The sequence below is a fragment of the Lactuca saligna genome, chromosome 2 (genome assembly GCF_052625555.1).
Source record: "Lactuca saligna cultivar CGN05327 chromosome 2, ASM5262555v1, whole genome shotgun sequence".
NCBI lineage: Eukaryota > Viridiplantae > Streptophyta > Magnoliopsida > Asterales > Asteraceae > Lactuca > Lactuca saligna.
The window spans coordinates 192,047,340-192,061,771 of record NC_136418.1 but is presented as its reverse complement, the minus strand read 5'-3'; the positions used below and the strand labels follow the sequence as shown (position 1 = coordinate 192,061,771).

Genomic DNA, 14,432 nt, shown 5'->3' with positions numbered 1-14,432 from the left:
GATTTCAAAAAGTTACTGGAACTTTTGAGAGAGATTTGGGAGAGATTTCAAATAGAAAGAGATAGAGTGAAAACGATTGAGAGAGGTTTCGTTTGTGACCTTTTTGAGTGTTCGGCTTCGCAATGCAAGGTCCTTAAACCCCGTTAAGCCATGTTTTAATGTCCTACACACTTCCGATGAGTGTGCAATAGTGTTTGTCTCTTTGGTTAATTGTTTGGCACTATCAAGGCTAAGGAAAATTAAATGCGCGAATTTTCCGATTGATGTCTTCTCATTAAAATAGCGAGTTGTTTAGTAATTACATAACGTGAACCCTAATATACAAAGGTTAATTAAGTCGTCCGGTTTAACTTGTTGACTTTGACTTGACCCGAAATTGACTATTGTCACATCAAACCTTTTAGATCTAGGGTCTATATGGGACTTCATGGCATAAATATGCCAACTTTATGACCATGGAAGTCCCATGCAACTTGTGGACCATCTTGTTGGCCTTTTGAGCCAAGTATTCTATGCATGCAAGTAAAGATAGGAACTTTATGTGACCAAACTGTCCCTAGAGTCCAGATCTATGATCCTATGGCTTATCTTGAAGTTTTGATGGTTTTTGAAGTTAAAACAAAGCCATTTTGAGCTAGGGTTAGGGCTCATTTCTTCTAGGATGGGTCTTAATGGGTAAAGTTAGAAACTTTACCCTCCTAGATATGTTTTCGACTCAGGTTTGGAATATGGGACTTAAACTCGAAGAATAATGGCCTAACACATTAAGAAAGCTTATTAGGATGAAGAACTCGACGAGTTCATAGAGGAACTCGACGAGTTGAGTCGAAATGCCTCGATTCTATAAAAAGAGGGCTCGACGAGTTGGGTGGGAAAGTCCTGATTCTGTGGATAGGAGGAACTCGACGAGTTCATTAAAGAACTCGACGAGTTGGATCGCGATTTCAGAGTTTTATGATTTATGGAACTCGGGGAGTTGAGTCAACCTAGAATGTTGACTTTGACCAGGGTGTTGACCTTGATTTTGACTTTGACCAAAGTTGGCCCTTAAGGGGTCATGAGTATAAAATGGTAATTAAGGAAATCTTTTATATATAGGAGTTTAAAAATTCAAACTATTTTAGCAATTTATATTTCATATTTAGTTATCTAAAATTTTGGGTTGACAATCATATGGATTTTTTTTGGTATGGGTGTGTTCGACAAACTAGTTAAAAAATTAGTTCTTAGTTACTATAAGCTATCTATAAAAACAAAAATTCTTAAAATTTAATTATCTATAAAATTAACACAATAGGATAGCTAAGTAGGGTCTATACACTTATTCCCCACACAAGAAAATCACTATCAAGATCTCAACAAAGTCTACTTACTCTGAAATTCCGTTTATATGGAAGAGACCAAGAGTTTTTTTATGTAAACATCAAGTTTGAAAAACTACAATTGGTTGTCTAGTAACATGAGTCTAATGGCTGCAGAATGAAATTTCATCCAAAATATTGATAGTGTTTTACGATTGAATTACTACTTGAGCCGTTTAGATGGTACAATTTACCATTTTTTTTACAATTGACATGAAACTTCAACCCAAATTTGATGTGAATGAATAGTACACCATATTGTTGTTATACTCATAAGAGTTTTATACCAAAAAGGGTGTTAACTAAAAAATGGTATTTGGTAGGAGATGCCCTAAAAGATACAAATACAGAATAATGTCTAACCTGTAAGCACAGAAAAGTCAGTACCAAAAATCAATGTTTCAAAAATGATAGAGCCAATAATGAAGAAATAAGGAAGAGAAAACGGTTGAAAGAAGCACATTCCTTTAAAATGTGATACATGCATTAAAAATAGTCTTGTTGTAAAGGTAACAACACACGCATCATCTATCAGATTCAATATAATTCATAACACAGATACATATTTTTCCATATCTACAATTGATGTGAGCTACAGAGCCTACAACAAATGTTGGAATTTGTGAGGTGAAATTCAATATAGGTCTAGGGACTCAAGCACCCTGCGAGCTTGGATGTGAAGAGCTGTGAGTCTTTGGTCTGGATCAAGTGTGGATCCAAACTGGCTTGCAGCCCAAATCAATGATGCAGATTTCTCTCCCAACAGACGCCTCACATCATCATGTATCCCTGCCATTGGTGCTCCTTCCCTCCCATTTACATGCCCAATCAGCAACAACAAGAACTCCCCACATTTCAGCCTATAACAACATACATAACTTTAATCCTCAATTGTTCATATACATCATATATATGACAGTTGACAAGCATACCTCAAATTCTCATCTATTTGTTTGTCCCCTATAATCAACGCAACTTCCTCAATGCCATTGCATTCCTCAAAATCCTGGTAGAATCGTTATATGAACTTGTTACTATTGCTAAACCATCAATCATCTATCTCAACTCTCAAGATAACATACCATTTGATTCACGGATGAGTCCAGCATTATTGAGATAAGAGCATCTAAGCATGCACCTTGCTCAAGTACTCCTCGTGTTGCTAATATGTTCATCAACACCTGCATGTGATGGAGTATTGGAATAAGCAAAGCTTCATGTGTTTTGTATCATTATTAAAGGTTCATGAGATTCCACCTGAATTGCCTTGAACTGATGGGCTAAAACAGTGCTCTCTTTGTGGAGCAGACAACATCCTTCCAAGACTCTTAGTGCTAGAGAAACTTCAGCATCAGTTGAAGGACTTTTTATCTTCAAGGGTTCAACACTGAAGATGTGATCCAAATTGCTCACTATCTGATCCTCACATTCTTGTAATGAGTATTGAAACAGAACTGGGACCACTATGGAGGATCAAAATAACACAAGACAGATTTTTAGTTACATTTTATCATACATTATACATACTACTGTAAAACCAATCAAAATAACCATATCAGATGGTATCGAAGCCCAAATTCATCCCAGGTCAACAAACAAGTAGGGAAAATGGAAATTTTTTAATTGATTTAATTCAATTATGGTTCCTTCCATCCTATCGATGACAGCTAGTATAGCAGATCGACATAAAAATCATTCAAGGTCAACTAACCAGATCATAAAAATAAGTAATTTTGGTAAACAAAGGAAATGGTTCTAACAGACGTGAAACAAGATAGGAAATAACTAGTAGTTGTCAAGCATGAACTAAAAATACAAACTCGAAACAGATTTTTTATTTCCAATGTCCTGATTTGAATATATATAATCCGTATGCTAAAATATGCGCCGGTAAAGTGGCATAGGGTACCTTGGAGATCGGGAATCGTTTGGGTGTGGCAGAAAAGATTGATGGTGGAATCAGAGGCCGCAACAGATCGAAGGAATTTGAGGATGTTGCGAAGGCCATGTAGTCGAAGGAACGAGAAATCGGAGCGTGCGTCACGGAGTCCGGTTCGTAGTGCGAGAGTTACCTCTCTGTAGAGTCTCTGATCGTCGAGTGAGCTCACAAGATCAGTCACCGGAGACGTCGTTTCCGACAGTTTATCACCACTCTGGGTTTCCGATTTCGGTACCTCGTTCCAAAACGCCTTCTTCAGGTACATCCCTCTCCGTCTCCCTCCCGTCTCTCTCGCTCTAGTCTCTCGGACCGACACAACACAGCTATGGCCTATGGGTATTTGAAATTCATGGGCTTAAACATGGGCCTTCTAATGGATTTACTTTAAACATTCATATGATATTAACCCCAATTGGCTAACATTCTCCACAAATAAAATAAAATATGTTTTATTTTCTTCTACAATAGGTTTCATCTTACATGAATAAATCAAATTTTTAAATAGAAAAACCGTTAAACACATCTTTAAAGTTGCTAAGTTAACATTATAATATTGTTACAGTTTGTTTTTTATTATACAGCAAATGCGATAATATTATAGCCATAGCATTTGACTTTAAATTATAAAATGCTATATTAGCTTTCTTTTAATTTATAGGGAAAAATACAGAAAAACCAACCATTTATCTATTAACATTCAGAAAAACCCTTATATTTATTTATATGCAGAAAAATCCTTACATTTTTTGTTACCTTTCAGATTTATAAAAATATCCATTTTTTTAAAACATTATCAGGTTGTTTTCTGACATAACATTTATCTTGTTCGGTTTTAGATTAACATGGAAAAAAATAAACAATATCACTTATGCTTGCTTGAGTAAACGGTCGTTGAGTAAATTATGTCTTTCTTACGTTTTACTTTAGAAAATAGGCAACTTCATTTATTTATGTTTCCTTGTTAACCTAAAAACAAAAATATATATATGTTATGTCCCAAAACAACTGGTAATTTCTTTAAAAAACTGAGTATTTTGGTTAATATGAATGATAATTAGAAATATAATGGTTTTTAAGCATACAAAAAAATACATGGGTTTTTATGAATGTTGATAGATAAATGTTTGTGCTTTTCTATATTTTGTTCTAAGATTTAAGACTTTTTTTTAAAATAATTTTGTCTTGTAACCTAACCTAATAAAACAAAAGGAAGGGACGGGAGGGGTACCAAATGTACTTAAGCCTAAGAGTGTTCGTTTGGATGGATGAGTTTGATTCGTTCCAATCAAGTAAAACCAAATTAATTTTGGTTTTCAAAATATGAACCCGAATAATCCAAATTAAATTCAAATCCGATCCGATCCGATCCAATTACAATTCGGTTGGATCGGTTTTTATAATTCGATTTTAAAAACAAAAACATTTTAGAGTGACATAATTATAATATTATCCAATTTTTATAGAAGAAGCAAAAAAAATTATTTAGTTGTGATTTAAAATTTATAAACAACTGCTAAAAATGTATATTATAGTTTAATATTTAATAGATAAAAAACTTGAAAATACATATTAATGTTTTTTATTAGATGGAACTTTTTGAACTAATTTGAAAAATAAATTATAAAATTAATAAATAGTTATAGTTATATTCAAAATAAATAAATAATAAATTTTTATTCGGTTTTTTTAAACTATTCAATTCATATTTTATAAACCAAAACCAATCCAAAATCTAAAATTCAAAAACAATACAAAAATCCAAATACCCATACCAAATAGTTAATGGTATAATCCAATATTCCAATTTGTATAATTAGACTATTTAGTTTTATCCAAGGTGAAAGTCTACTTAAGCCCAAAATGAGTCCACCGGGTAAAAATTAAATTAGGGCGCCAATTGATTTCCATTCGCAGATTTTCCCGCGAACTCTATTCCATATATACACACACAGTCACCTGACTCTATATCTTTCTATTACATTACATTCATTCACCCCTTCGAAACGATGGTGTCTGGGCCTAGAGCGGTTGCTAGAAGGAGGACCCAAGCTACGAATTCCAACAAATCTTCTTCCAGGGAAAGATCGAATGCAAAGAATAAAGATGACAACGACTACGACGACGCAAAATGTGAGGAATGTGGGTCAGGTGACTTTGGATCGGAGCTCCTATTGTGCGACCAATGTGACCGAGGGTTTCACTTATTCTGCCTCAGACCTATTCTTGCTTCTGTTCCGATCGGCTCCTGGTTCTGTCGTTCTTGTTCCACCAATCGGAAGACCATTTCAAGTACGTCTTTTTTCTTTTTCAATTTCAGTTGACCTGCATTTTGTCGCACTGCATGTTATGGTTTAGGTTTAAAATTTTTCGGCTTTACAGCTAAAGGGGTTTCTCTGTTGTAAAGTAATGAACTAATTCATCGATGCCGATTCATCCAATGCTCATTTTATACTGGTAGCTTAAAATGCAAGATCCCCAATTAAACCCTAGATCTAAGGACTTTGCCCCAGCTGTCTGATTCAAATAGTTTACAGTAATTTATTAATCGAGGGACGGTTAAACATTAATGGCTTGATAAATGTAATTACATCCTGTGTCATACATACACCGAGGCAATTGATTCGCTTGATTATATGTGATAGTCCAGGTTACCGATAGGGTAAAATCTCATTGTAAATTCTCGACTAGAAACAACCCCAAATTTCTAGGATACAAGCCTTTGAATTATATGCATTGCTGTCTGTGTACATCATGTTTAGTCCAGAAGTGATTGGTTCACCTTTAACAATGTCATTTCTTGTTCTGTACCCAGGATTCCCGTTGGTTCAAACAAAAATCATTGATTTTTTCCGCATCCAAAGGTCCTCTACATCAGGTGAAGAACTTTGTCAAGGTAGATAAGAGAGATCATTTATTGATGTTGTTTATGTTTTATTGGTTGATTAGAGAAAAAGATTGGTGAGAGTTGTTTTGTTATATGATTGTAGATATAGGAAAGAAAAGGAGGCGAAAAAGTTGCTTAATGGCATCAAAGAAGAGAAGGAGACTGTTACCATATAGTCCAATTGAGGATCCTGCAAGAAGACTAGAACAAATGGCATCACTAGCGACAGCGCTGACAGCTACAGGAGCTGAGTTCAGTAATGAGCTCACATATATTCATGGCATGGCTCCTAAGTCAGCTAATCGTCCTGCTTTTGAGAAAGAAGGGATGCAGGTTTTATCAAGAGAAGACACTGAGGCGTTGGATCTGTGCAAGAGCATGATGAGGAAAGGGGAATGCCCTCCACTTATGGTTGTTTTTGATCCTGTAGAAGGGTAAGTGGTTTTTTTTTTTTTTTTTTTGCTTAAACCTTTCATGAGGCAGACGATTAATATATCATGTTATTGTTGCAGTTTCACTGTAGAAGCTGATAAATGTATCAAAGACTGGACAATAATCACCGAATATGTTGGAGATGTTGATTACTTAAAAAGCCGGGAAAATGATGATGGAGATAGCATCATGACTCTTATTTCTGCTGCTCATCCTTCAAAAAGTCTTGTCATTTGTCCTGACAAGCGCAGCAATATTGCTCGATTCATCAATGGCATTAACAATCACACCATGTAAGCTCTCTTTGCCTTGTGATATAAAGTATTAAAAGGGAATTTTACAAGTCGCAAATGTATATGTATTTATTGTTTGGTTCTGTTTGCAGAGAGGGGAGGAGGAAGCAGAATTTGAAGTGTGTGCGATATGATGTGGATGGTGAGGCGAGGGTATTGCTGGTAGCTAACAGGGATATTTCAAAGGGAGAAAGACTCTACTACGACTACAATGCATATGAACATGAGTACCCCACTGAGCATTTTGTATGACCCTTAACCCACACTGCTTTTACAAACCTTTTTGGAATTTTGAGATCCTTCAAATGTACAACCAAAGCATATTTGCTTATTTAAACAATACAGAATGCTTTCAACTTTTTGGCATGCTACATTGCTACTCATATTGCTTTTTTCTGGTAATTTGTTCCTTTGAAATGCTTTAAACATTATGCTGTTAGGATCAGCACTACTTTGAAGCTGTTGATGTCAGCACGTGATTTTTGTTTCTAACACAAACTCATTGTGTAATATTAATTATCAAATACACACTAACGATTTTGTAGTTGTTGGTTTACTTTAAAATAGTTTTACACAAAAGTTTAGCTTATGGCATACAGTATTTGGATTACTGCTTTAGTACTTTTATCTATCTATAGTGTCAACTGTTTTTTTTTTTTTTTTTTTGGCATTTTGCTCTAGCCTCCAGCGGCATTTAAAGAAAGATTAATCTTTTATTGATGCCATTGCTGATTGCTGTATATGAGGCATAATTAGGATTTCATCATTAACAGAAATTGATTAGGAAAATCCTCTTATCAAATGTACAATTTAGGAGTCTATCGATCCAACCAAGTCTGTATGTCTTGCATTAGCACCTCGAACCGTCAAAGAAGTGCCAGCAGGTTTGGATTTATTAAAATAGAATGACTGCAAGACTTTCTTGATGTAGTGAGAAATGTATAACCATTTTGCTCTTCTTTTCCTTTGAATCTTCATCCATGATATATTCTTTTCAACTCCTAAATTGTTCATCACAAACCATTCTTCAAAAGATCCATTAGGTTATCTTTTACGGCATTAACATCACTAAACACTTCTTCTATGGGTTGTACAAGGGATTCCTCATGTCTATTCTTTTCGATGCCACCTTGTTGTCACACATTTATCACAACTCTATAAAATTCATGTTTCAAACTCCACCTTCCAGCTAACACCCAGATTATTCCCTACAACACTTGTACCATCTCTTTTGTGGTTATACCTAACAGATTCAAAGGTTATATCTCGGTTAATAACGAGTTTTGGATCTTTGCTTATTCTAAACACCACAGACGATGATCTTTCTCTCCAGATGCATATCTTAGAAATAAATATACACTTCCTTGCTCTCAAATCTAATTTACGATCAATGTTGTAAAAAATTTGATATAATAATTAATGATAATTATAAAATCAGCAATTTATTAACTAGCATGTATTGTCCTCTGAAAACTTTTGAAAATTTAAAAATAAGACCGTGAATTCACCTTTGAAGCATGCTTTGTGAGAGCTTGGGGCTGCGGTTGGTGGCATCGGAGGCTTGAGATTAACCAGACGTGAGGGAAAGTTTAAACATAATAACTAAAATATATGTAAAGACATTTCTTAAAATTTAGAAGTAAATTTTAAAGGAAAATGGAAGAGAAGAGGAGGATTTGGTGTGAAAAATGAATAAGGTTTGGAGATAATTCATAAGAAGAAAAAGGACCATGTGTGTCATACAATTCTCAGGGCGTGCCGCACCCTTGCGACGTTGCACCTAAATCTTGCTTCCACATGATCGTTTTTTGTTGGTCTGCATCCCTCCTAGACGGTGTGTGTGTCGCGCCTGACGTGCACGTGCGCTCAGAAAACACTAATTTTTGTAACATTCGTAACTTCCTCATTATTATTTTTAGAAACGGCGATTATATATATAAAAAACAAAAAAATACCCTGCCTAAAAGGAAATGGCAGGGAAGAAAATCACAGAATTTTAAACAGGAAACAAAACCAATTGTCCCATTTACAAGCACCAAAACCACCCATATTCAGAACCCAATTACACCGTGGTGACGATGCAATCAGCCATCTTATAGGGGGAAGTTTTTTTTTTTTGAAAAGCTTATCATTCCTAGCCAACCACAGACACTAAAGAGACCCGTAAACAATCGCCATAAAAATATTCCGATTCTTTAGATAACGACCCCAATTGGAGGCAAACTCGATAACATCACGAAACAAATTAAAACTTTGAATCAGGATATCGTACCGCTTCAAAACCAAGGATAAAACATCATGAATAAAAGCACATCCCACTGTGTTTAGAACCATCGGAGCATAAGTGACAGCCTGTGGAATCAAGTTTAACTCCCCAACGACTAAGAGCAAGGGTGGTGGGTATGCAGTCCATACAAGCTCTGCAGATAAAAGTGTTAACCTTGATGGGTACAATCTTCATCCACTTTGTCGGATTATTCATGCTACATGTGATTTTAGAAGAAATGATACACCTTAGATTGTTAGCATAGAACTCACCATTAGTGGCGATATTAGATTTCAATGAATCCTCCGTGTCTGATACTCCGATTTTTTTTAAAAAAAAAAATTGTATTTTGAATAAATCAGATTTCTTTGGGGTTTTAAGGAAATGGTGTTTTATTTCAATTAAAAATGAAAAATCTTGTTGTGAAATTGGGACGTAAGGAAATGGTGTTTTATTTCAATTAAAAATGAAAAATCTTGTTGTGAAATTGGGACGTTACACTGAGAATGTCACAAAACCCTAGAAGTTAATGTTAGAAATATGGTCCAAAGTCATTAATAATTTCTAATAATATTTCTAATAATTTTGGGTTGGTCTCATAACCCAAATAACAATAAGGAAATGGAGAAAAAAGATAAGTTATTAATTTATACAATAATTAATAAATTAATTAGAAATTATTTTGGTAATTAATTAAATAGTTTTAATTAATTAAAGAGCTTGAATATTAATTAATTCACAGAGATTAATTGGAATATTCTAAAAGCTTCGTAAGAGATGATATGGAGGGTTTTGAGAAGCCCTGGATAAGGATAAGGAAAATTTTGAATTAGATAAAGATTAACATGAAGAATTTGAATCCATTTTGGATTTATTTGATGCCTATAAATAGACTAGGGTCACACCTAGCTGTTGATTTCCTCTCATAATTTCATCTACATGCACACACAAACATATACTCTTTTTTTTCTCTCTCTCCCCCTCTCTCTCTTCTCTCTCTCTCTCTCTCTCTCTCTCTTTCTCTTTCTCTTTCTCTTTCTCTCTCCCTTCACTCTATGAAAATTATAACCCCTCTCCTAGGGTTATAGAATTTTCACATAATCTTAGAGTGTGGTTATTCTATGATAGCTTTTGGATTTTGTGGGTATGACTACATAAATGGATTATGATTTAGGATCCACTATAAATACTGGCATTCACGAGGTCTCAAGCAAAGAAACAATAAGTAAGTAATCCGTTTTAAAGTTCGTTGCTATAACTAGTAAAACCTACATCTTATGGTGCATTTACACTTAGGTAAATTTATGTATGTTTCCTTTGCCATGATTAAGTATATTGATGATAATAAAAGGCAATAGTCAATCCATTAAATAGGGACCGAAACCCAAAATTATGGTTTTCGTGCAAACAACGGCTATATATAGCGCAACTAAACCTACATGTGACATTAGTTAACCTACCTGCGGTGTAGACCCATATTTAAGAATTTTCTAAATTAACCACAAGGGACGATTTACCTAATTCAATATATTGGTTATTATCACAAAAATAAAGGAATTAGAGTACCAAGTCAACTGAATAAGGATAAAAGGCACCACAACTAGTCACAAGAATATACATGATTCTCTCTTGCTCTTGACATTTACTCCCTTCCAGATACTCTTTCCCTCTTGAAATCTTTCTTCCTTTTAGGGCTGGGGTTTTGGCCATAAAAAGTCATTTTTGTTTGGCCATTACTTTAAGATGCTACTACACAAGAGGGGTGCTAATTTGGACCTTTCGATCTAATCCAAGACAAAGCAAGATTGACATATAAATGCTATTTGTTTGATCTCGATCTCTCTCTCTCTCTCTCTCTCTCTCTCTCTCCTCTTTTTCTTTCTTTCTCTCTCTCTCTCTCTCTATATATATATATATATATATATATATATATATATATATATATATATATCATAATCTTAGTTCTATAATTTTACATATCATAAAATCTATTTAGAATATCATATGTGTTATGATAAAGAATATATCCACACCCATTATAAGGAATGGTTAGTTCTTCTTTTCAGTCAGTGTAGAATCAGGTGTGTGGAGCCACCCACCTTCACCCCTATTTATAGGTTTCAATGTCCCAATTGAACAAATGGAACTATGCCCTAGCATTGATACTGTTTGTAACATCCCCTTTGGAACATATCACAATATGTCCGCTTTGCCCTCGGGAAGTTTTCGTATTAGGATCCCAAAGCGGACAATATTATGATGTGTGTCAAATTGGGATGTTACAAAGGTGGATGGTTTCCTTCCCTGTCACAACGTTTTAAAGTCATGAAACAGTAGATCCCATAAGAATTACGCAGTTAAGTGTGCTCGGGCGAGAGCAATTTTAAGATGGGTGACCCACTAAGAAGTTTTAATGTCAAGAGCCTAAATCAGACAATGTTATGGTACGTGTTAGAGTTGGGGGGGGGGGGGGGGGGTGTTACAAATGGTATTAGAGTTTGGGCACATATCAGTGTGTTTGACAGGGACATCGAACCCTACAAAAAGGTGAAGTAGGTGATTACTTGCACCTTATCCCACATCGGTTGGGAAGGAGAATTAAATATTCTTTATAAAGAGTGTGGATACATTCCATTTCACAATGAAATTTAAAGTCGTGAGACAATAGATCATATAAGAACTCGACAGTTAAGCCTTCTCAAATGAGAACATTTCAGAATAGGTGATACCCTCAAAAGTTTTCATACCGGGAACCAAAAATGGTCAATATGTTACAGTTTTACTCATGTTTTTAGTTTCTTTATTCACGGTTTTAAAACTATTATGTTTTAAAAAAGTTGCAGTGACCAGTGCAGTGCTAAAAGGTAAAATGTTTTTTTAAAAATAATGACAAATGAGGTACAACACAAATGTTCTGGCCAATTGTAATTGGGACGTAAAATTTATGCTTTTATGTTTTTTATGACATTAATCTTTTTTTTAGACGATAATGTGACAACAATCTTCTAATGTGTTAAAATTAACTAACATGTTGTGTAGCCAACCCAACATATCATACAAAACCTGTTGGTGATCGGTCAATGACTAATTTGTTCTAAAAAAAATAGTAAGAAATGAAAAACAGTATCTTAAAATGTAACAAATAAAAAGTAGTTTGACAACATAGAACAATTAATACAGACATGGAGGCCCAGTGCAGTGGTGTTGGGCTTAAAATTGCCAATCTGTCCCATTAATTAATTCCATATATCATCATATTATTAATATTACAAGAAAACAACATGCATGTTGGATCAGCAGTAACGAGGATCATATTCATAGGAATGTATCAACATTATTCTACTTAATTTATTCAATTTAAAAATAAATAATTATCAATTCATTCATTTTAATGTTACTGGCTGAACTTTTAGAAAATGATATTTTAAGTAATATGTTTAAATGGTTTTTTCTTGTCTTTTGAAAACTCCAAAAGTTGCATGATGCACGGTGGTTAAGTTGGTCCCCTCAACCGCGTGATTTAAAATGTCATCACATCCGAGTTTGCATCTATTTCAAAATACAACAATTTATATTGGTTTGATTGTAAGATAATAGAGTCGATATTAATTTGGGTATCAGTTAAGAACTATTTTGGTGACCATTAAAAGTAATTAATTATTAATAGAATTAATAAAAAAAAAATGTATGTTTGTGTAGGTGTTTGATTGGGGTAGTGTTTGTACCAGTAATAGTAGCAGTAGGGTTTTGAATTTGAAAGCATGTGTGTTGGGAGTATTTACTTTGGACCACCCTATTGTTTTTCCAAATTTGAATTTATGGTGTGTTATTTTTAGGGTGGTCCTAAAATGACAATAATGATAAGTTGGAGGGGATTTTATTTTTGGGGCTGACACAGTCGTTGTACTTTTCTACACTAGCCATTGCATGCTCATTCGTGCTAGTGCTACCCCCTCCCCCGTTTTTTTTTTTTTTTTTTATACCAATTACCACCCACCTGCCGTTTTTTTTTTTTTCTTTTTTTTCCGAATCTACTTTACTATTATCGTTACAGTTTTCGTGATATTTGTCTAAGAAAAAGATGCGCGATGAAACACATACTTCTTTCGTATATGTATATATTCTAAACAGATGAGCTTTATAATAATTCTATGACGACTACAAACTTATTCGTTCTTTATTATATGATAAAAGTATAACAAGAAGCCCAACCCAACGCAACCAAAACGAAATTGGATCAATATTTTTCAGTACAATGGCCTGTGTTTCGAGAATATATATGGTACACACGTTTGTCAATTGTCACCTTTGTATAATGAATGTATACTCATTAGTAATGAGTCATCACTCATATATAGCCACAAGTTGGCAAAGGAATTGGGATTTGAATATTACTGAAGTTGGCGACAAATATGTAATGAAGATCCAAACGAAGATCGACCCTTTACAAATACATGAAGAGAATGTTCGATGGTTTAATTAAGAGGTTGAGAACATCGATCTGGAAAGTGATGTGAATCCAAATGAGATTGAGGAATAAGTGGCCCGATAAAGAAATAGAAGATAACGATGTCCTACAACTACAAGCAAGTCAGTTATAGCATGTGAAAAATGGGATAATCTCTTAAAATGCAACATCTTTTTTATGTGTTTTAACTTTAGTTGTTTTTTATTTCTTATATATCAAGTTATTGTATTACTATTTTTTCAAAGATGCTCAACTTGACCTTCTTGGGGGTAGTCTATCAACATTTTTATTTAATTCCATAATAGTATGCCACTTCTAAAGTGTATTAGTAAACACTTAACAATGAATATCGGTAAAACTGTAAGTATGATTGTTGTGTTGTATTGATTTTAACTAATGAACTTTGCATATTATTGATATTAGTGTGTTGATTTTAACTAATGAACTTTGCATATTATTGATATTAGTGTATTAACAAAAGGATAGAAAATTACTCTAAAAAGTCAATTTGCTTTTTTGAATAACATAAACGAAATGTTTTTTTAGCTATATTTAATAACTTGGTATGTAAAAAATAAAGAGCTTTGATCTTAAAAAAAAATACAAATAAAAAAATAATGTTAATAAAAATAAAAAGTTAAAAAAAAGTCACCCAAAAATCACTAACTACTGTTTTTCTGTGATATTCCTGTTTGTTCACTTTTTGACAAAGATAATAGGGTCAATGCCCTTGAAGATGAAGGGGAAGAAGAAGAATTTCCAAAGATCACTTGCTACTCTTTTTCTGTG

General features: G+C 34.0%; 2 protein-coding genes and 1 long non-coding RNA gene across 4 annotated transcripts; 1 reads left to right on the top strand and 2 right to left on the bottom strand.

Moving 5' to 3' along the window:
* Positions 1-1,809: 1,809 nt before the first annotated feature.
* On the bottom strand, positions 1,810-3,628 carry ISI1 (binding protein). Its single transcript, XM_078977414.1, has 5 exons — positions 3,271-3,628; positions 2,619-2,824; positions 2,444-2,542; positions 2,294-2,367; positions 1,810-2,221 (listed from the first exon to the last, which is right to left on the bottom strand). The coding sequence occupies exons 1-5, from the start codon at positions 3,563-3,565 to the stop codon at positions 1,996-1,998; spliced, it is 900 nt and encodes a 299-aa protein (XP_078833540.1). The 5' UTR covers positions 3,566-3,628; the 3' UTR covers positions 1,810-1,995.
* A 1,573-nt stretch (positions 3,629-5,201) lies between these two features.
* On the top strand, positions 5,202-7,275 carry ATXR6 (TRITHORAX-RELATED PROTEIN 6). 2 transcript variants are annotated; one of them, XM_078977413.1, is made up of 5 exons: positions 5,202-5,589; positions 6,113-6,175; positions 6,288-6,618; positions 6,697-6,909; positions 7,002-7,275. In XM_078977413.1, the coding sequence occupies exons 1-5, from the start codon at positions 5,307-5,309 to the stop codon at positions 7,159-7,161; spliced, it is 1,050 nt and encodes a 349-aa protein (XP_078833539.1). In that variant the 5' UTR covers positions 5,202-5,306; the 3' UTR covers positions 7,162-7,275. The 2 variants fall into 2 exon arrangements, with proteins under 2 accessions (XP_078833539.1, XP_078833538.1); XM_078977412.1 differs by having other exon boundaries at positions 5,205-5,589; positions 6,113-6,193.
* Positions 7,276-7,668: 393 nt separating this feature from the next.
* Positions 7,669-9,485, bottom strand: LOC145029468 (uncharacterized). Its single transcript, XR_013676558.1, has 2 exons — positions 8,418-9,485; positions 7,669-8,152 (listed from the first exon to the last, which is right to left on the bottom strand). It is a non-coding gene; the product is annotated as an uncharacterized LOC145029468 (long non-coding RNA).
* Between the last annotated feature and the right edge of the window lie 4,947 nt (positions 9,486-14,432).

Excerpts from the sequence above, each read along its gene's own strand:
- ISI1 (XM_078977414.1), bottom strand. The coding sequence starts at position 3,565 with ATGTACCTGAAGAAGGCGTTTTGGAACGAGGTACCGAAATCGGAAACC. Across the intron at positions 2,825-3,270 it reads AACGATTCCCGATCTCCAAG|TGGTCCCAGTTCTGTTTCAA; the intron begins GTACCCTATGCC and ends GATCCTCCATAG. Across the intron at positions 2,543-2,618 it reads ATCAGTTCAAGGCAATTCAG|GTGTTGATGAACATATTAGC; the intron begins GTGGAATCTCAT and ends CATCACATGCAG.
- ATXR6 (XM_078977412.1), top strand. The coding sequence starts at position 5,307 with ATGGTGTCTGGGCCTAGAGCGGTTGCTAGAAGGAGGACCCAAGCTACG. Across the intron at positions 6,619-6,696 it reads GTTTTTGATCCTGTAGAAGG|TTTCACTGTAGAAGCTGATA; the intron begins GTAAGTGGTTTT and ends TTATTGTTGCAG. Across the intron at positions 6,910-7,001 it reads GGCATTAACAATCACACCAT|AGAGGGGAGGAGGAAGCAGA; the intron begins GTAAGCTCTCTT and ends TTCTGTTTGCAG.